General features: G+C 34.9%; 1 protein-coding gene across 4 annotated transcripts in view; it reads right to left on the minus strand.

Annotated features, from left to right (window-relative positions):
- Nucleotides 1-1321: 1321 nt before the first annotated feature.
- WTAP (WT1 associated protein) overlaps nucleotides 1322-23639 on the minus strand; it is a 29928-nt gene continuing 7610 nt past the window's right edge. For 3 of the 4 annotated variants that reach the window (XM_036886785.2, XM_036886784.2, XM_057489064.1), the window contains exons 2-8: nucleotides 19016-19053; nucleotides 16375-16430; nucleotides 13730-13788; nucleotides 12552-12679; nucleotides 8589-8767; nucleotides 3737-3891; nucleotides 1322-2578 (exon numbers count right to left, since the gene is read on the minus strand). In XM_036886785.2, the coding sequence (XP_036742680.1) occupies nucleotides 1995-2578; nucleotides 3737-3891; nucleotides 8589-8767; nucleotides 12552-12679; nucleotides 13730-13788; nucleotides 16375-16430; nucleotides 19016-19045 (1191 nt within the window). In that variant the 5' untranslated portion in view covers nucleotides 19046-19053 and the 3' untranslated portion in view covers nucleotides 1322-1994. Of the gene's footprint in view, nucleotides 2579-3736; nucleotides 3892-7520; nucleotides 8370-8588; nucleotides 8768-12551; nucleotides 12680-13729; nucleotides 13789-16374; nucleotides 16431-19015; nucleotides 19054-23639 lie in introns of those variants that run through there. The other variant, XM_036886787.2, reaches the window with a different exon arrangement.

A 23639-nucleotide genomic window follows, 5' to 3' on the forward strand; every position in this document is an offset into this window, starting at 1 on the left:
TTCCATGGGGTACTCATCTAATGCTCTCTGCAGAGAAAAACTGAGCCATGGGGAGGTAAGATGGTTTTCCCAAGCCATGAAGCAGTTAAGAGGTAAAGCCAGGATTCAAACCCATCAGCTTGAGGTCACTCTTAACCAGGATTATGATTCACCACCTCTTTTCAGTCATACAGGTAAAGTATCAAATTCCAGAAGTGAAGAATACTGACTCCACAATCTGAAGTTCTCTCTGCCCAAGTTATTCAGCAATTAAGGTACGTGAAAATCAGTAACCACACATAATATGTCTGTATTGTTTAGCCATTGATCACCAGTTGAAAATTTTAATTTCCTACTGTACACCAATGATTATATAACACCAAAAGGAAAAGAGAAGCTTCATTTTTGGTTAAATTGGGCAAGTTAAAAGGACACACATTAACAAAAACCAAAACCAAAAAACTTGATAAATCAAGGCATTACTTAGTATTTTAGCACACACAAAAATGATTATCATAAGCACATTTAAAACTGTGTAAGATTTTTTACTTACTGGAAGACTGCACAAAAGGCTAATCAGAAGATAGAAAGTGCATTATTTTAAATATACCACTTAAGACCAGATGTACTTGTATGCCAGTTAAACAAGCAAAAAACCCAGCATTATTCTCAAATAAGTGGTGCCTGTTTCTAGTGTTAACTCCACTTGTGAGGTTCCTTGACTATTACAAGTTGTATCTAAAACCGAATATTTTGCATTCAGCAAAAATCACATTTCATGTCAGCCACGTACATGAAGTTAGAGATGTTAAAGCCATTCAATACCACAGAACTTGGTACTTAATGTTTAAGACAGAAAACAAAGCAAACCAAGTCTTACATCTTAAAATCATTTTCTCTCTCAAAATTCCCCACACAGCTTTTACTATGTAGTATCAGATGTTATTTGTATAAATCAGTAGTGGCAGCCAGTGTTTCATTCATCACTGACTACAGATGCCCTAATTACCTGAAATCATTTCACAATGTCTGCTTTTCAATCAAAACCTAACAAATACTTTAGGTCACTATTTTCTTCTTTATAAAACGTCTCTATTTTCAATATTATATAACAATTACTTTTACAAGCCAGGAAAAACACTTATCATCCTAAACTCCAAGTTCATCATATTATAAAACAAGCCATCAATTATTAAAAAATTAAGTTGCACAATCAAAACTTAGCATGGACTCCAGCTTCACCTTTGTGGTATGTTGAAGGATATTGAGCAGAAATTCCGCAATTCAATGAAAATAAATGCAAATGCTAAACACACATAAAAACAAAAAACGATTAATAAAAGGAGTTACAATAAAAATCTTTATTTAGGTTTGGTCAGTACAGATAAGATATACTGGAGTCACAGAGCAATATGCATTAACAGGATACAACAGTTCATAAAAACTGAGTAACTATGCACACAAATTTCTTAAACATTCAGTCACCTAAAGAGAAAATACACAGATGTATGGTGGAAAAAACTGTATCTAACACTGAAACTATTACAGGACTCCATCAGCAAGTCCAACTTTTAGTGATAAAACTACTGTACTGGGCAAACTTGGCAGTCATAAACCCACATCTACACTAACAGGTCTGAATGGTGCGTAAGTATAGGAACAGCATGAGTAAGAATGCCCTCACACAGCACAGCTTCTAGGATAGACACGGATTTATACAGACATCATTGTGTTATATTTAAGGAAAGATTTCCATTTACAACTTCACATTGACTCATATAAAAATAACTTGACCCTACACAAAATGTCCTTTTATCAACATTCAAAGTAATTAACTGTTATAATTTCCAAAGTAGCAGAGGTATTAAAGCAAAGAAAAAAAAAATAGGAAAGGGGAGAAAAAAAAAAACACACCCACAAAAAAGGCAGATTGTGACAAAAGTATGTGTTAATTTTCTGGACAGTTTCCCCTCCCAAATTAAATGACACTGTATAAAAATTTGCTGGAAAAACTATTACAAAACTGAACCCTGTACATTTACACTTGAGTCCAAGCCATTCTGAACGTGGCGGGAACCCGCAGTTCGGTTACCTTTCCCACTCACTGTCTTCTCCTCTTGAGGGTCATGATTGGAGTCTGTGTCATTTGACTGGTGTGTGAGAGAGTTCTCACTGCCCGTGGGAGAGTCTACACTTTCATACCCCGCACTGAGTTGGTTTATGTAACTACCACCTCCTCTGCCAGTTCTCTCCTCTGAGCTGTTGGAGGCCTTATTACCACTCCCTGGAGAAGGAGGGAAGTCATCTTCGGTTGGGTCCCCCTCCCTGTGAAATCCAGACCCAGACGTCCTCTGCCGGGAGGAACTGCCATTACTTGGTCCGTTGACCAGACGACTGCAGTCTTTACCTGTGGCCTCTGCCTGTGCTGCCGGCTCCAAAGACGCAGTCCTGCTGGCACTCGGGGCTGGGGCCTGAGACTGCTGCTGTTGGTACTGGGCCAGCTGCTGGCGTGTCTCCTTCAGCTGCTGCTGAAGGACTAGAATGGTACTCTGCATACCCTCTACTTCTTCGTCAAGTTGAATGATGAAGTCATTCAGCTCTGTGCAAAGGAGAGTCAAACCTACTTTATTATCTCTTAAAATACACTTTCAAAATATAAAATATATCTTAGTGCCTGCCACAAAGCCAGGCAGTCATAAATGTTTAAGTGAACAAATACAAATTCACAAAACAGTATTTTTAAATGCTGCTTGGAACAGCCATGCACGAATGAGCTTGTTTTGTTTTTGGTGGGGGAGAGACACATGCTAAAACTAGACATATTAAAACAACTAAGTTCAAATTGAATAATACCATTCAACCATATACAACTGATTACAGCCTGTGAAACCCACCCCATGACATCTACCTGTGGGATCGCATGGTTGGACCCCCTCGCCAGGGTCTGTCTCCACCGGGCAACAGGCTTAGCTACCAGGGAACTGTGCACAACTCTAACGCTCCAAGAGGCCTATGCTGTCACTACGGACTAGTCCACATTCCAGAACAAAAATTGGAGGAAATGACTCTTGAAACTGACAAAATACACATCTATTAAATCCTAAAAAGGCTTTGGGGGCTCTAAGTCTTTCACTACTTTACAAAATTTCCTACTGTATGTTTGTAAATGGTAAGAGCTAAGATTGATCACTTTGAACTGTTAATTTTTAAAGACACTACTTGACTACCAATCTGCTTTGCAATTAACGGTCAGAAATACTAATTCTCAATTTTCAGTTTGGATAGTTTCCTTACTTTAGTCTTGCTGACAGAGGAGAAAACAGCATAGATGCAGCTACACTTGCACCAACCCCTATGGTGGCTGACGATTAAGCTTGGTTTGGCTCAGCAAACTTAGGTACTTCATCTTATTCACTAAAAAGGACCTTAACAGGTACAATCAATTATTCATTTTTAAACCACTGGAAATAGCTAAATACCTCCAAGATTTACATTAAAAAAATCGGTAATACAACAGCTTTTCTCTCACCAAATCCCACCCCTGAAAAACAAAAACTTATGAAACTGCATAATAAACAATTGGGGGGGGGGGGAAATCACTAAAATTAAATGGCTTTGCTTGCTGACTTAACTTTCATTCACGTTACAGAACCATTGGCAGAGATTTGCGAGTACAAAACCTAATCGCTAATATTCATGCCTGGCAGTTTTTAAAAGCCAGTGCAAAGTTAACCAAACTTTTCAAAAAACCCCTTACCATCCTGACTGCTTTTAAGCTCCTCACTATATTTCTTCTGTAAAGCCAACTCTGCTTCAAGTTGTGCAATACGTCCCTGGGACAGCTGCCTTCCAAGCTCTTGATTCTCCTGGATAAGCATTCGACACTTCGCCATTAACTTTTTGCCTGTTTGGCTGCAAAGGAAAGAGCCATCCATCATAAAATGAAGACAAACTCTCTACAACCTTCTTTGCTTGCAATTATTACAGTGACAGATGTAACATACAGAACAGAACTATGTCACAGCAGATGCCTCCCTGTCATTACCATCTTCTTTTCTGGATCACATCCGTCTTCTGCATTTAGATTATTTTGTCAATATAGCAGCAAAACCAAACAAACCCTAAACAAAAAGTACCCAAATGGCCACTTTTTGTTTCTATTACATTAATAATTCTGAAACCTATTTTTATCCCAAATTATAATTTGAAATAGAAACAAGCCAGTTAATTAACACACACCTTAGATGTAACAATATTAATAAAACACTAAGGTACTTGGCTTTATAGAACAGAAAAATTCATGAAAGGTAAATGAAACATCAATCACAAATGTACACTCCTTGGAAACAATATATGAACATCAGTACCTATAAGTGAATGAGTATATTTATTGTTAGAACAGCATTCAATAATTAGGATGCCTCTTAAAGGAGGTTCTCACAAGAATGTTTATTGCATTGAGGCATGTTCAGTAACTGTTTTTAAAGAGCTTTTAAAAAAGAGCCTAAGGCTATTTGTTTATCAAATCTTCATTTAACTTCTTCATATAATATATATACTTTCGAGCTGTCTTAAACTGTGACATAATTTTAAAAAATTTTAATGTTGATATGTGGTTGAGACTTTATTCATGTTATTGAAAGATTTCTTTAGGACACAAAAATAAGATTGGGGTTGCTTACACAAATAATGCAAATATATAACTTATCTGCCAAACTAGGAATGCATACTTCCAATAAAGTAGTTACCAAGTGCTAGCACAACATACTACAGAAACTACATGTATACAGCAGACGCAAAATGCAAAGGCCCTAAGAGTCACAATAAAACTACCTTTCTTTAGCTTCAGCAATAATAGAAATGATCACTTTTAAAGGGACCTGATTTAAGTATATAATTACTTTGAGACTTGGACACGTAGTCTGATATTCTTGTGATTAGTTATATTCAGAATGAACCTTATTGGCTAAAAATATTTTTTGCTGACACTCTGCTTTCCTTCTTTTAGTGGGGCTTTCACTTGCCTCTTTTAAAATGGAAGCACTTTGTAAATGATCGTCATTCCTCGACTCAGTGTTGCAAGGTTCTTTAATTATGAACACCTGTTCTAATTTAATTCAAACAGAAGTTTGTAATTTCAGGTTCCTTACACAAATCTGTGGTATGGTAAAACTTCGGCTACTACCACTCAAAGCAGCTTCAGGCTAAAGCCAGTCATTAACCTGTGGTAAGGATTTTATTCTTTACACGGCAACTTTTATTGGCTGATGCTCTGTTCATCCCCACTGTAGCTACAGAGATGCCCCATTTCCCATTAGCACCCTCAGACTTAATTCTTCACTGAGCAAAGGGCTTACTAATCAAATCAGGAAGGAAGGGACAGGCCCCACTGTCAGACATACTCCTCTCACTTCACTGCTTATGCTCCGACATGTTTTCTTAAGTCTGTGGTATCAGTGTTTCCTGACTAACCTGTAAATCTCCTAATGAACTTATTAATAAAAATCCAAAAAAATCCAGATGACTGCAAAATCAATAATTTGTGACCTAACTTAATCTTATATAAGGTACCACAAACTCTAATGCAATAAAAAGCTTCATTTATAAAGTCATACCTTTTTATAAATGCTTGTTCTGAGACAATCTGATCTCTTCTAAAATTAGTCATTAAAACAAGTCTTGTTCTTTCAACATCTTCACTTTCTGTCATTTTACTATGTGTTGTGTTTACCACATCACAAAAAGGTTAAGAATGCAATTACAAATAACTGTCTTTGGAATAATTTTTAATTACAAAAAAAAATTCAAACCCATTCCCTAAAATCAAATAACCCACAAATAAAAACAATAGATTATAGATCAAGAGAAGGATTTATAACAAAGAACAGACACTATGCATTGCTTTGTTATCAAAGGGGACTCAAGGGTATTTTGGAAAGGTGTACAAACTACCTAAATGATTAAATGCAAACTGAGAACTGTCAAAATACTGAAATATATCCCTACGACATACTCTAAAATATAATGTGCATCATCACACATGAAATATCTTACCTAAAGTGGACAAGATAATTCAGGGAATTGTTCTCTCTCACAATTAAAACAGAATAGCAAAGTAAAAAATAAAAACAAAGTAAACCCATAACCCTATTTGAGTTACTCCAGACAGAGTACTGATTGAGCACAATTTGTTTCAAAGTAATGATGTATTTATAGGACCTGGTATAATCTGGTTTACAACCTAATTTTTTTTTACAGAATAAAAATTCACTTATAGGTGATTAAAATTATGAATCATTAATACAATGGAAATATTATGTAACCATTAAAAAGTAATTAAGTATACTAAAAAATGGGGAGGTGCCCAAGGGATAGTTAAAAAAAAAGGGGAGGGGGCCCAACTGCAGAACATCTTGTGTGCATGTTCACACTGGTTTAAAACCAATATATATATATATGTAACATGACTGTATATGCATATTATTATCTTCATGATACCTGAGAATTAACTGCTCCTGGAGAACAGAATGGGGAATGGCAAGGTCACATCCAGGAGTGACTCTCCACCTTTTTTCATGCTGTTTCAATTTTATACATAAGCACATATTATTTTATTATTTTTTTAACAATAAGAAAATTCCATAGACCTCTAAGTGACTGTTGGCTAAGTGGCAAAGATGCTGGTTAAATGTGAGTACATGTTAATATTACACTTTATGAATTTTTTTTCTGACCTACTAAACACATGCCATTTCTTTGTGATCTTAAATGGCATAAAGTATATACAAAAGCCTTAATGCAGGCACAATAAGCTAATTTCAAACATTTGGTTACTTACCCTCCAAACCCCACAAATAGAATTTTAGAAGCAAATTTCTTGCTGTAAAGTCACACAAATCACTTCTTCAACCCACCCTCTGCCCCACAATCAATTCCCTAAAGCACAAACATACAAGATACTTACAATTGATTTGAATGATTAAGAGAACTTAAGTCACCCTTGTTAAAACTGCACTTAAACGCTGGGACAATCTGGAACATTTATCTTCCACTCATCTTAGACTCCATTATCACCAAGTGAAAATTCGAATTGGTGACTTTTAGAATGATCTGACGAAAAAAATTCACCTCCAGGATTGGATGAAAGCATGAAGAAAATAATGCCTCATTTATCTACATGAGCAAATGAATTTGCTAGAAATGATGACTATACCTTTTTTTTAATTCACAAAATTTCTCCCTGAAGCCAGCCCACAGTTCCCATACATTATTTCCCCAATCTTCAGGCAGGCAACCTGTGAAGCTGTCCCACATTCATTTCTACTGCAATATCCTGGGACAAGGTGTCAAAAAGTAACAAGTGTCAGGTCTCCTTGCCTTGTCTTTTATGATATCAGCTGGAAAAAAGTAGGTCTTTTAAAAATGAGACAGAGCCTTTTCCTTCACTTTGAAGAGCACAGCAACAGTTTTTCCAAAATCAATCTGCTCTCCATAACCCCCCAAAATTAAAATAATAAAAGTACAACAAAATCATCATAATATTCCTTGAACTTAAAAAAAAAAAAACAACTATTGCAAGGCACATTTAATTTAATATCAAGAGTGCAATACAAAAGGCCCAAATACAATGAAGGAAACACATTCCCCCATTAACACCAACAATGCTCTTTCAACATGTGCCTGTTGAATGGAATGGGGATTTAATAAATTTCACTACTGAAAAAAACGCAGTCTCATCACAGCTAATATCCTTATACAATCTAGTTGTGAAATGAATGTTTATAATGCTTCAAACAGTTTCAACCTGAAGTTTGATACCACACCTTTATGTTTGTACAGTCCTCAATAAGATTCTCTACAGCATTAGCAACCATTCAAAGAACAAACCATTGATTAAAACCACATTGATTTAGGCTTCAATCAAGTAATATAGAGCCCCAAACTAAATGGGTAAATATATGAACTACTTGTACTGACATCTATTATTTGATCCTCTCATGACTATTGAGTTGGTTCTTAGCAAATAAAACCTTTATAGGCAAAATTAACCTCATTTGAGTTTTGACCCAGAAGTTCAACAATCATGAAATCCACAGTCTTATTGGCAAAACTGATATACAGTGTCTCTAAGTCACTATGCTCATGGTTAAGAGCGATGCATATTCCATTTTTACATTTTACTGGAATTTTACATGTTCAATTCATGGTTTTAAATCTCTAGGTTTTCATTCCTCCAAACTGTCTGAAGACACAGTGTGCCACAGACTTAAGACTTCTGTTTCTCCCTCTATTTTCTTCAACAGAAACACTTCTCAAGTGTCTACATGTTCTAGAAGGGGAATTTTTCGGAGGTGGCCACTTCTTCGGAATAGTCCGACGCCATCAGGCCTCTGAAGCAAGGGGAAGGGGAAGAGAAAAAAGCTGAAACACAAGGTTCATCTGGTAAGTTTTACATTAACCATTACAAGCTGGATAGTATAAGAATGTGGCTTTTTTTGGCTCAAAAAGTCTGAGTCTTGGTGTGGAAACGAGTACTTGGCTGTCCCACCACAGCTTTCTCGTAGTGGGACTGTCAGGGAAGTCTTGACTGGGGAGTATGATTTGTTTACCTATCAGGCGTAAACTTCCAGGCACTCAGTTCATTTTGGGCTTGTTCCAGTTTGTCTTTAGTCTGTTCCAGTTCACCTTTCATTTTTAGGAAAAACAAGTTGATCGCTGGGTCTACCATTGTTGATCTCAGTTGGGCAACACTAGGCTGCTGGACTTGCTTGAGGTACTGGATTTGAGTCTGTGCAAAGCAAAAGAAACAATTACTACTTAATCAAAGGAAACATACATAAAGGTAGGGTAAAATCCCTTTCATTCATTTACTTGATTAATAGGACCCTCCCCCTTTGATCTTAAATTCCTCTAGAAATAAAGTACAAATTAGAAACAAACTTAAGATTACCCATGTAGAAATTCAGGCCATCTGATTACATTTCCGTATTTGGAACATTTAAATAAAGAGGCTACTTCTTTACAACCAAAACAGTATGAAAATCTTCAATGTTATAGTTACTAAAACTGTTGGCACCCACTGGAAAAAAGCCAATTTAAAATATATTAAGAGTACAGTGGTTTACTCTTTGAAATTTGTGCCTATGGAAATTATTTCATGTACAAGTTGTCCATAAGATTACAATTTAAAACACACTATCTGCATTTCTAAACTTAAAAATATATAGTACTTATATTTACAAGTTGGCATCACAGCTTTCTAAATAGCACCTTAAGCCAAAATAAAGTACATACTCAGTTTCCTTTCTGAATACATCTGAATCACAGAATGATAAAGTTGGAAGGTGATTAACTCAGTCCAAACTGCTTATATTTGAGAGATTAAATAAGCTAACTATCCAAGGATACAGTTAATTCAGTGCCAGACCTGGGACTAGAATTCTAGTTCTCAAGTTGCCTGACTCCCAGCTGAGGGCTTTTCCACCATACCAGAACCCCTCTACTTACATATGAAACCTTCAATTTCAACTTCAGTGGTATTATCTACTAGCACACTAAAAATACATTTCTAAAATATGAAATACAGTTTATTAGCATTAAATGCAGCACTTTCTTCACACCCAAGCTAGGTCTGGTTCAAGATCCTGCTCTACATTAAGGCTTAAACAGGATTAAAGCCAACACTTCATAAGCAGCTATTTTCTACCATAAAGTCAGCAAAAGATACATATATATGCTAAGTAGATTAGGAATATATTTAATTACCATTTCATTGTATAAATAAAACTATTTAGCTTAGGGAGATTTTTAAAAGTAAGTCATTTTAAACACAAAAGTACAACTGCTTATTCAATGTAAGACCAGCTGATAAGATGATTTAATAGGAATAAAGCATGTCATACAGCAGATACCACGTGCTGCTCTCATGAAAGGAAACACCACCTCTCCAACACTGACTACTGAGATTAACAAAGTGAACTGCCTTAATCTGCAACACATACATCATCTTGCCCTTTCCTTGTGTCTTTGGCTCTTGCTGCCATTTCTGCAAAACCTCACTCTGTATTCTAACTCAAAGAACAATGAGTTGTTGAGCTAGCCTCAGCAAGGAAAAGATGTATAAAATGTGGCTGGAAAGACTAGGTTCTAACTGAAATAATCTTAAAATCTAGTTGAGAAAACAAAAGGGTGATGAGGTTATCACCAAAGGCTTTGATCAGGCATGGTAAGATCAAAAACTGCCGGTGTACATAGGGTAGCTGGAGAATCACAGAGGTGAGTCAATACCACACACTGCGGAGGCATGTGCTAAGATGTACCTGAACTGGGATGTCAAGAGTGGGACTCAAAAGAAAGAAAGAATTCAAGACACACTGGTGTTATGAGATACTACCATAAGCACCATCAGTTCACACTCGATCGACAAGGTGTTAACACTTTGTAGGTTAAGATTCATCTTTGCATGTGTAAGCATCTAGCACATGCCATGGAAAGAGGGAGACATAAAACTACTAAATTGAGTAAATGGTAGAATCTGGAATCCTGAGTATCAGAAAAAAGAGGAAAGAATTATATGATTTTGAGACTGGGTGCTTGAATAGCAGTGCCCACTCCATTATATATGAAAATCATAGGGGAAAAAAATTTTCTTGGAGGGGTGGTGCGATGGGTGTTACATAGAAAAGAAATAAAAAATTATATTCAAATTATTGGTGAGATTTCTTAGAGTCCAGGTAAAAAAAATGGCGAAAGGTGGAGATGATCAGTACCTGAAATACAGAAAATGAAGGCATCTGAGTACTGACAAATTTGTAATTCATTAGTGACCTCAGAGAAAAATATTAGTGGTAGTTAAGATGGAAACTGAACTGGTAAAAACAAAAGGAGAAAAAGTATTGAGAAGGTCGAGAAAATGACAGAGGCTACTATTCCTTTAGCAAAGTAACAGATGAAGAGGTCATTTTGAAAAAGTGAAGGAGAAGAGATTGGAGACATTTGTGGACATGTGAACAATATGCACAGAAAGTAGAAGGATGGTGACTGAGCCTTAAAAAACATTTTATGGGTGAGAAAGAAACAGTAACAGGACCATACCCTATATATTATTAGAGTTTACATTACCACAATATTACCTTATACATAAGATTTTAATAAGTATGTATCAAATGAATGGAAAGTACACAGAGGAATTAAACTTCAAATTTTAAAGTTAGAAACAACAGGGATAGAGCTGCCTCTATTTATGTAACTTATATACACAAAAACTAAATAAAAATAAATGGCCGACTGTCAACACAGCATAAAACAATCTACATTCAACCAAAGCTAATCAAATATGTCACTCAATTTTAGAACTATGGAGACATGACAAATACTTCAACTGAAAGCTGTACCAATTGAAAAGGAGACATGGTTGAAATTACTGGTACTAAGAAAAAAGTTTTATGTACAGTGGAGTAGAGAGCAGAAGAGAAACTAATCAAACAGCTTGCTTAGTAAAGAGATGCTCCTTATATCCCCACAAGTATCAAGCTACTGAAAAATATCCAAATCAATATACTAATTCTCATAAATCATGGAGGTTTCAGAGAGTAACTTAAAACTTCTGACTTCTAGGCCACAAAATATATTTTAAATCCAATGGTGAGACACTATCACTATGAAAATCTTACATTTAGCATATATACAGCTTAACAAAATGGGCATTTATAATTACTGTTAAGTATGTACAATTAACTTAGTACCAGTTAATACATGTAATAATGCAGACTAAAACCCACTCCCTTAAGACTTAAATAACAAGTGTCAGTGAGGATGTAGAGTGAAGGGAACCCTTGTGAACTGCTGGTAGGAATGTAAACTGGTACAGCCTCCATGGAACAGTATGGAGGTTCCTCAAAAAATTAAAAATATAAATACCATATGCTCTAATAATCCCACTTCCAGGAACTTACCCAAAGAAAATAAAAACACTATTTAGAAAAGATATATGCACCCCTAGGTTCACTGCATCATTACTGACAATAGCCAAGACATAGAAGCACCCTACGTGTCTAGTGTGGATGAATGGATAAAGAAGAGATAGTATAAAATGGACTATTACTAAGCCATAAAAAGAAGGAAATCTTGCCATTTGTGACAACACAGATGGATGTAGAGCTAAGTGAAATAAGTCAAAGACACACTGTATGATTTCACATGTGTTATCTACAAAACAAAACAAACGCACAAAAAATCATGAGAAGACTCACATATACAGTAAACTGGTAGCGAGCTGCCACAAGGGAGAGGGGGTGGGAAGATGTGAGCAATAGGTGAGGGGGATCAAGAGGTACAAACTTCCAGCTGTAACATTAAGTATGTCACAGGGATGAAAGGTACAGCATAGGGAATACAGTCAGTAGAATTGTTAATAATTTGGTATGGTGACAGATGGTAACTACACTTATCACGGAGCATTTTTTTGCATTAGTAATTTGAAATTACTATGTGGTACACCTGAAACTAATAAACTGTCAACCATATTTCAATTAAAAAATTTTTTTAAAACCTAAAACATTTGAAATACTTACGGTACACTCCTGCATCTCTTGCTCCTTCGTTGCTAGTCGCATTACAAGGATGTTTTCCCTGCGTGCAGACTCCTGCTGCTGTTGCTTTAGTTTTTCTTCAGACTCCCTTAAGCCAGTCACATCATTAGCTGATTAAAAGAAAAAGAATTCCAAAACATTCATGTCATTTCAAAATCAAACAGGACCATCCAAAAGAAAGTTCTGATTATCTTTTGTCAAGGATAATAAAAACCAGGGTAAAAAAAAATTCATCTTATTTCCAGTTTCAATCCTGAATATTTCTATATTTTATAATAAAATCTGTTCCTGATTGTTAAGTGTTCTTTTAGGATGTAGCGGTATTACAGCCATCCATAACCACCTAATATTACATGGAATTGTTATAGTCTCACCTGTTCCCAACAGAACACAGAAAACTTCATTATTTGCATTTGTTTGCAATATATGTAGTATTTACAAATCAGTATTGTCTTTAACCTATTCAACATAAATATGCCAACAGTGGATAGTTATTACTTAAAGCACTCAAAATGGTCGTAACATCTATGGATTATAATATAGTTACAGAACAGGAGAAATTTCAAGATTTTAAGCCTTCAGACTTAGAAACCTATGCTGGTTTTTATATTCACAAATAGTATGCACCCTAACTCAGTGAAAAGTGACAAAGACTAAAATAGTTTGAAACTAATCTTTGTTGGTATTATTTTTAGCAGATGAGAAATCTGTAAATATATGGCTATATATATTAGAATTTAAGCTCTCACAAATGTATTACTGGTTGCTTCTGCCTAAGTTTCTTCTAGACTAGTAACTCATGCTTCACTTCAAATTCCCCTGTGGAAGGCGTTAGGGACAGATCAAAAGAAGTTTCAAGCACTTGTGAATTTCTCCGTCTCTCTCTCAGAACCCTGTATGTAATTCTGCTAAAAAACAGTCCTGCTATTATATGAAATAGTATGTCATTCTCCCCCAATGACTAGCAATTCCTCAAGAAAAGAGACCATGTCTCATTCATCTTTCTACTTCCTAGTACCCAGTACAGTGCCTGGATGTGGTTCTTTACAATGCTTGCATAAAAATCACATTCGCTTAGTAAAACCAGTTATCTAGGATCTACACCAACAATTTAAAGGAGATATTCATATGGTCATTTGGAAGCTAAAACTCAAACTTACAGTTCAGATCTGTGTACTTGCCCTCCAAAGCTTGGACATAGGCTTCATATTGTTTCCATCTAGTATAAAAATAAATCCATGAATTAGTTGTTATACTGAAATCGGTTTATTTAAATACACTAAAAAATCACACCACAAACTTATAAATTTAAGTGATACTGAGAATTCCATCTGCATGATTTTTAAGTTCTCTGCCATTTTGAGATAATCATACATCGAGTTTAACCAATAAAAAATTAGTCCCTTCATTATTCCTTCTTTCCTTATAGGAACTAGGTAAAAGGAAATACAGAGAAAAGTGTTGTCTGCAGAGACAATACCAAGTGTGCTCCTCTGAGTCAGATCATGTACCTTACAGGACTTTGTATCATTGATGCTCAGCATGCTGCCTGGATTATAGAAACTGAGTGAAAAACTACTTTCAGGTAAGCTGTCCACCTCAAACAAAAGGCATATAAGAAATGTGCCTAGTTACAAGGGAGCACAGGTTCTTTATCTTGGCTATTCTATGAAAACACCATGTGACTCTCTCAAAGTAGTTTTTATTTTGCCTGGGAAAAAAAGGGGTAAGAGAATATAGTATTTTCAAGACTACTTTTAAACCATACGCATAAATGCTGTATGTTATCACAGGATGAAGAAACCTTTCTTCCTTGTATTCCTCTACCTTCAAAATACAGGCTATATTATCTGCTCTTTGTAATTATTGCAGATAAGTAACAAAACTTTTCCCCAGTCCTGTTTAATCAACTACTATTGAAGAGTAACTTGCCCCAGATGACTGCTATCTTGCTTACTAAAGAGCTGTTTTCAAGATGCTCTTCTGTTACAGCTGTCAAAATTTAATTTAGAAAATCTGTTTATAAAACCTTAAAAACTTCGGCAGGTTTGCTATGAAATTTATTAATATTGCAACATACTGAACAAAAAATATTTCATAGTATCAAGTCAATCGACCTTCTACATAAAATGTACTGTTCAGCCAAGGGTAAGCTTATTTTTCATGGCCCCTAAGTAAGATCTACAACACAAACAGGAGTTCATTCAAAGTTTGGGGATAAATAAAGATCTTCTGTAGAGGCTACATTAATACTATTTATTCTAGAGGAACAGAAAGTATAAAAGTTCAACCAAGACATCCTTTAACAAGATGACAGAAAACAGACTAAATAAGCAACAGTTGATTTAAAACCACTGAGAATTAATGGAAAAAAAAAAACCTCAACTTACAAATCATAAATGAGATTTCCCTGAAGAAGTTAAACTGACCTCAAGAAAATAAATTACTTATGACATAAAAACCTTAAAGGTAACTTAATATAAAAAATTGCTGATTTTTAAATTAAGATAATAGTACTGATCCCCTTCAGTTAAATCAAGAAAAATATTGCACATACTAGCTAGAGGAATTATTAGTAAGAAAGGCTAAAAGGCAAGGCGTGCCCCCTATCAGAGAAAGAAAACACCAACATATGAATGGTTCTATATCACAAGCAAAGTGTATCTTGCTGAGTGTCTAACCTCAGCAAGAGAGGACAGATGTGTTTCAGAATACTAAGGACTTAAATTTTATGTGCAGGAAAATAAAGGTATGCAATGGAAAAACTGTCCTATGCCTAAGTCTATGGCAAAGGAAGACAAAGAGAGTGTCTTTGCTACATTAGAGTAGCAAAACAGGAGGAGGGTGGGAAATGATCAAACATTAGGGAACAATGAAACGCGTTATCTGTGCCTCCCTATTTTACAAAACATCTTTTCTCTCCCCCACTTCCAGCCTGCTAAATTTACCTAATCTAAGTAAACATCCTTGAAATTTCTAGAGAAAAACGTTCAATAATCTTGTAAAGGTTGCCCTGAAAAATACTGTTTTGTTTTTATCTAAAAGTTACTTAGCATTCAAAAAAATCTTACCGAATAAAATGTAGAAGGAATACATGTAAGTCCTAAAACACGAAACACATGTGGATCCCATTTTCTGATTTCTTACATTTAAAAAATATAACACTGCACTTGACGATCTGCTTTTGTATCACCTAAGATAACCGCAGAAATTCAGAGCTGGATGTAATCTTTAAAAGTAATTTAATCCAGCTTCAACTTGCAGATGAGAAAATGAAGGATATAAGGTTAAATAAGTGGACGAAGTTCAGTTATGAGAAAGAGTGACTTTGCCTCATTAGTAAAAATGTCTTTTTTCCATAATTAGAAATGTATCCATTAGGACAACAACTTTTTCCCATACTAAACAGAAAAGGAAAAAATACATGAAAATAGGCCTTTATATTTGTTAAACTGAAAGCTTCCTGAATCAAGGTCTTTCCCCAAAGAAACTCATACACATGAAGCACAAAGGTTTTTCAAGTTAAAATTCTGAGTATCTTTCCTCTGCAAGAAAAAACTCATGTAATCTATACAAGTTACCAGGCTAGTGCTTTAGTTCTTTGAAGTGCTGTGGTTTCCTCAATGTTTATGTAACAGAGAAACCGACCAACAGGAAATATGTTCAAAAAGTACATTTAATGATCTGAAGAGTCTATTAACATTAAAAACAAAACAATACCTGACATAAAGATAAACATTATAGTATAGAATCACAATATAATGTTCTACAGAAATATTTTCATATTTTTGATAGAACATTTTACCTTAGAATTAACTCATCTCGTGCCATAACTTTGAAGTCTGTTTCACTCAGTCGAACCTATGAAGAGAAAACATATGAACTGAGTGCTTTTCATAGAAAATTTAAATATTAAACACCACTGGTACCTGTGCTTGCCATACATATTTTTATGAACACAGGATCCTAACTTTTAACCTCAGTTGCTAGTTTCTGTTATTAGAAAAGCCCTTATTACTAAGACATACAAAGCCCCCCAACAAGTTATTATACACCTATAAGGTTAAATAAAAAACAGTGGTAACACCAAACGCTGGGTGAAGATGCAGAGAAACTGAACTTTCATACATTGCAGGTATGAATGTAAAATCAGAGCTGCTCTGGAAAACAGTTCTGTGGTTCCTTTTTAAACTAAAAAAATGGATGAACTAGAGGGCTGGGGTGATGGTTGAAAAGGGGAGGATAAAGAGGTACAAACTGCAAATTATAAAGTAAGTTACAGGAATGGAAATATAAGAGAATATAACCATAATATTGTACTATCTTAGTATGGTAATGGAGTAACTACACTTATCCTGGCAAGCATCTAGTAATGTATATAATTATTGAGTCACTATGTTGTACAACTGAAACCAATATAATATTGTTTATCAACTTTATTCCAACAAAAAAGAAAAATGAATGAGCCATATAACCATATAACCCAGTAGTTGCACTTTTAGCACATAATCCAAAGAAATTAAAATGATCACACAGAAACTTACACGAATGTTCACAGCAGATTTGTAATAGCCCCAAACTGGAAATCATTCAAATGTCCTTCAGGTTAAACTATGATACACCATGCTATGGAATACTATTTAGCAATAAAAAGAATCAGACTATTGATAGATGAAACAACTTGGATATATGTCAAGAAAATTATAGTAAGTGAAAAAAACCAATCTCAAAAGGATATTGCATGATTTCATTTATATGACATTTGTGAAATAGTGTAATTACAGAACTGGAGAACTGATTAGTTGCCACAGGATGGAGAGGGACAGGATGGATGCGACTATATAGGAGTGGCACACTGTAGGCTTTGGTTCACTATTTTAGTTGTGGTGGTTACACTAAGCTACATGTGATAAAACTGCAGAGACAGACACACATACATAGAATCATGTATAACCGCAAAATCTAAGCTCCATAATGGTACCAATGTCAAATTCCTGGTTTTGATACTGTTATGCAAGATGTTAGTTAACACTGAAGGAGGCTGAATGAAGAATGCATAAAAACTCCTGTATTATTTCTTGGCAATGTCCCATGAACCAGTAATTATTTCAAAATTAAATCTTTCTTCAAAGGGCATAATATTCTACCTAGATAAAACTGTTTTGTAAATTGAGAAATAGTGTTTTCTCTATACCAAATGAGGATTGTAAAGATGAGGCACCTCTTCTACTTTAGCATAAACTTCAGGCTTTATTAGTTTCCCTTATAAAACACTTAAAATTCTCTTCTTTATGTGTTTTGAATTGTAACATTAACCAGTAACATACTACAATTATAAAATGGAAGGGCAAGTCCTTATACCAGATTTTATGAAGTCTTTCACTGAAAACACACAGTAATTCTAAATTATTAAAAAGCACAATTATTTTTTCATGAATAGACTTCAAAATTGTAAGACAAATTTCCATAACACTTATTATCTAAACTGTTCACTTAAATATTTACTGGTTAGTAAGCACACACAGTACTTTCCAACTGGATTATAAATTATCTTTGCAAGCCACCTAGTAATGCATTTCATTGAATATATAATATTCTTCTGTAACCTCATGTATGTATTTAACAGTGACTAAATTGAATTTGGGTAGAAATATAACACAGGAAGAAAATGAGACCAGAAAACAAAACTTCGGAGGAATAGATAGAACCTAAGAATTAACTAGCTGTAACGTTTTCTGGAAAAATACAGTAGTTTTACATTACAGCCAAAGTTATTTAAATGAGGAAAAAAAGTAAGTAACTAACTATAGGAATTTTTGAAGGTATCCTTTTTGACATTACTTGTAGTTATATAACTAGAAATATTCATGTAATAAAGGCTAAGAGTGGACCAAGGGGATATCACTGTTAACAAAAGTTTTCCAAAAGCTGAAAATATTCTAAAAATACATTACATATAAGATACAATTTCTAGACAAAAACTCTATAGCATCTTACTGCGCTGATGGACAATGACTGCAATGGGGGGAGGGGGGACTTGATAATATGGGTGAATGTTGTAACCACAATGTTGCACATGTGAAATGTTCGTAAGATTGTATATCAATGATACCTTAATAAAAAAAAGTCAAATACATGCTTCTTATAACAAGCCAAATAATATAGAGATATATAAAGAAGGAGGTTAAAAAAAACTTTCCTTCTTCATATTATAACCCCACTAAAGCAATCAACATTAAGAATCAGGAGTGTATATACATATTTATAAAAAGATATGAAAACAAAATAGGGATCAAAAAAACAAGATAGTTTCTAGCACATGATATATCCACAATGCTTTTATTGCTATAAGGCAAGGGAGTGAACAATAAGCAAGCAATACAGAGTCCCTTCAACTCTATAATCAACAACAAAAAAAGTGCTTAAAAACTGATGAAAAAACACACCTTTTTGGGAAGAGGTTCCTCGTTGGTCATCTTGAACCCTAAAAAAAGGGGCAGAGAGAAGAGGTTGAATTTTCTTTCAGTTAAGGTAGAAGAAAAAATACTGGCTTTTACAAACCAATTTACTAGTGAACTGTTTTGATCAAATCATGTGGTTACTTTAAAAAAATTAAAAATTTTTTTGGAATAGTTTTTTGGAACTTATTTTGGAATAGTTTTAGATTTACAGAGAAGTTAAAAAGATATTCCAGGGTGTTCCCAGATAGAGTATATCCAGTTTCTCCTTTGCTAACTAACACCTTACATTACTGTTGTTACTATGTTATTTTTAAAAATTCTTCAACAAAAAAGGCTTTTTTTTGGTATTGCCATAAAGGACTGAGAGAATTTGCGGTGCATTCTCACAACTGCCTGATGAAAGACAAATCTTGTAGAAGTGACAGTTCAGTGCTCCTCAGATACTGACCCCAGACAGGTTCCCAGGCATCTCATGATACAGAAGGTAGTGCCAGTTGCTTTCTTTTCACAGTATTGAGACAGAACCAATCGTCACCACAGTTCCCTATTGTACAAAAATGCTTATCTACGTTTGTAAATACCTTAGTAAAAATATTCCTATACTGTTTAATTTCATCACAGAGTTCCTATTAGTTTCTTTATATGAATTTATACAAAATTCACTTAATTTTTTTGCAAAAATAGGTTGAGAACTCTCATTGATTTTACTATGCTTACTGAAAACACTTCTGCTACTTCCTAATACTCAAATTTAATGATACAAGTTAATTTTAAATTATTGAGGTATGATTTCTAACAGCATCATTGTGAATTTTCCCTTATAAATTTTGATATTAATTTTACTTAGCCATAGTTATTACAAATCCAAAATTAAAAATTTACCTATTAAAAAATTAACCAAAGAGAAATAAATTAAGTCATGGAAATGTAATGTACAGCATAGTGACTATAGTTAATAATACTGTTTTGCATATTTGGAAGTTGCTTAGAGAGTAAATCTTAAGTCTTTATTGCAAGAGAAACAAAATTTTATAACTATGTATGGTGATGGATGATAACTAGACATTGTGATCATCTTACAAAGTATACAAATATAGAACCATGTTGTACACCTGAAACTGTATGTCAATTATACAAATCAGAAAAGAAATTTAACTGAAGTTTATAGTGTAAAATTGAGTTTTTAAAAGCAACTCAACTTCTCAGTGACTGTTTCAGAGTTCTTAAAAGATGATGTTCCAATGCCACTTTTTATATCATATACAACCCCAACTCTGTAAGTCAGATACTTTATTCATAGCGTCATTAAGCCCTGACTTTCAGATTAGGAACACTGTAGATTGAAGAATCAGGACATTTTAGAAAAAAATCATAAACTGATCATATAAATACTGGTTTAATTCGTCCCTTTAATAATCTTATCGTTGGGGGATTGTGGGGTATAATGATTAGTGCACATGGTGTGTGTGGGGTCACAGGGAAGACAGTGTAGCACAGAGAAGACAAGTAAGGACTCTGTGGCATCTTAATACACTAATGGACAGTGACTGCAATGGGTATGGGGGGGACTCCATAATATGGGTGAATGTAGTAAACACAGTTTTTCTTGTGAAACCTTCGTAAGAGTGTATATCAATGATACCTTAATTTAAAAATTTTTTTAAATATGAGCACATGATGCTCTTAAAAAGTTTAGGATAAAAACAGCTTGAAAAAAATAATCTTATCATTGGATGTAGCAAGCAAAAACCTAACTATCATTTGTTTCTGAGCAAAGTTGTTCAAGTCTGACTAATACCTATGAAGACACAACCATACTTCTACAATTTAAAGTCTGTGTATTTTCCTTTTTTTTTTCTTTAGATTGGTCTCTGCCTGCTTCAGGGCCCTTGTTGCCCAGTTTAAAACCTCTCTTACAAGTTATATAGATATCTATTTAGTGTCTCTCCTATTATACTGCTGATTCCAATCATTTGGGAATCAAATCCTCACCATGTTTATCTCCACAGAGGTCTGACTACTATTTAACATGATTAACATACATTCACATCACCAGACTAACCTATTGGAACCCAAATACCCAAGTCTGGCATTTCCTTAGAATTCCCCTTTTGTCCAGAGCTAAACATAGTAGGTAAAAATAATCTAATTTTTTAAAAAGTGTAAGAAATTTTAGCCATTTGAACATTTACCCAGATATAACCAGTATATAAATGTGTACATTATGTATGTTACTATTCTGGAGAAATCCTTCTAAAGGCTTCCCATCTCACTCAAAATATGTGTATGCCAATTCTCTTGCTATTTCCTATTACTGGGCTTTATTTTTCTTTATAGCTCTTTTGGCAACCTGACTTTTTATGTACTTATCTGTTTCTCCCAGTCATAAAATAAGCTCCATGAGACAATGGTTTCATTCACTGCTAATGGAGCAGTACATAGTATGCACTTAGAAAGTATGACCAAATGAATTTGCTTCAGTTACCATTAAAATAATGAGTAAGCTAAATAAGCTCATCTAATTTTTTTCCAAAATCAATCAAGATGACCAACCATACTGTAAAATTTGGAGAATGTGGAACTTAATACAGGGTACTGGGATAGAATTCTTAGTGACAGTTTTAAAACTGCTAAATTTACCAATGCAGATACAGTGTCTAACTGTTATCTAATTACTGGGCACCACAGCTACTCAGAATTTTAGTTACAAAATTTAAGTATCATGATGTTCTTCAATACAGATTAAATTCTGATTGATGAACTAGTGTATGTTTCTACAACTACTTTCCCCAAGTATATTTGTTCATTCTTTTCATAATAGTTATTCAGACCCTTTTTCCATTAAAGTAATATTAATCACAAGCTCAATTAGCAATAGGCTAAACTGTTTTTTTAAATTAATTAATTTTGTTGTCATTAATCTACAATTACATGAAGAATATTGTTTACTAGGGTCCCCCCTTCACCAAATCCCCCCGACAAACTCCATTACTGTACTGTCCACCAGCATAGTAAGATGCTGTAGAATCACTACGTCTTCTGTGTTGCACAGCCCTCCCCATGCCCCCCCCACATTATACATGCTAATTAATCATAATGCCCCCTTTCTTTTTCCCCACCCTTATCCCTCCCTTCCCTCCCTTTCTCCCCAGTCCCTTTCCCATTGGTAACTGTTAGTCCATTCTTAGGTTCTATGATTCTGCTGCTGTTTTGTTACTTCAGTCTTTCTTTGTTCCTATAGTGTTTAGGTTTGAGGTGAGTCTTTTGTAAGCAGCATAGAGATGGGTCTTGCTTTTTTATCCATTCCATTATTCTGTGTCTTTTGATTGGTGCATTCAGTCCATTTACATTTAGGGTGATTATTGAAAGATATGTGCTTATTGCCATTGCAGGCTTTAGATTCATGGTTGCCAAAGGTTCAAGGTTAGCTTCTTTAGTATCTTACTGCCTAACTTAGCTCGCTTATTCAGCTGTTATATACACCGTCTGGAGATTCTTTTCTTCTCTCCCTTCTTATTCCTCCTCCTCCATTCTTTATATGTTGGTTGTTTAATTCTGTGCTCTTTTGTGCTTCCTTTAACTGCTTTTGTGGGTAGTTGATTTTATTTTTTGCCTTTAGTATTTGCTTGGTCTGCTTTCTTTGCTGTGATTTTATTTTCTCTGGTGACATCTATTTAGTCTTAGGAGTGCTCCCATCTAGAGCAGTCCCTCTAAAATACCCTGTAGAGGTAGTTTGTGGGAGGCAAATTCCCTCAACTTTTGCTTATCTGGGAATTGTTTAATTCCTCCTTCATATTTAAATGATAGTCGTGCTGGATACAGTATTCTTGGTTCAAGGCCCTTCTCTTTCATTGCATTAAATATATCATGCCATTCTCTTCTGGCCTGTATTGTTTCTGTTGAGAAGTCTGATGATAGCCTGATGGGTTTTCCTTTGTAGGTGACCCTTTTCCTCTCTCTAGCTGCCTTTAAAACTCTTTCCTTGTCCTTGATCTTTGCCATTTTAATTATTATGTGTCTTGGTGTTGTCCTCCTTGGGTCCTTTCTGTTGGGAGTTCTGTACACTTCCATGGTCTGATCAATTATTTCCTCCCCCAGTTTGGGGAAGTTTTCAGCAATCATTTCTTCAAATACACTTTCTATCCCTTTCTCTCTCTGTTCTTCTTCTGGTACCCCTATAATGTGGATATTGTTCCTTTTGGATTGGTCACACAGTTCTCTTAATACTGTTTCATTCCTGGAGTCCCTTTTCTCTCTCTCTGTGTCAGCTTCTATGCGTTCCTGTTCTCTGGTTTCTATTCCATCAATGGCCTCTTGCATCTTATCCATTCTGCTTATAAATCCTTCCAGAGATTGTTTCATTTCTGTAATCTCCTTCTGGACATCATCCCTTAGCTCTTGCGTATTTCTCTGCAGCTCCATCATCATGGTTATGAACTTTATTTTTAATTCTTTTTCAGGAAGACTGGTTAGGTCTATCTCCTTCTCAGGGTTTGCCTCTGTGACTTTGGTCTGTATCAATTTATTCTGCCTTTTCATGGCGATAGATATATTTGTGGGGAGCTGGTGCATGTGTTGGGTAAGAGAAAGTCCCTTCTTGCCAGTTTGT

Source organism: Manis pentadactyla, chromosome 12 (assembly GCF_030020395.1).
Source record: "Manis pentadactyla isolate mManPen7 chromosome 12, mManPen7.hap1, whole genome shotgun sequence".
Taxonomy (NCBI): domain Eukaryota; kingdom Metazoa; phylum Chordata; class Mammalia; order Pholidota; family Manidae; genus Manis; species Manis pentadactyla.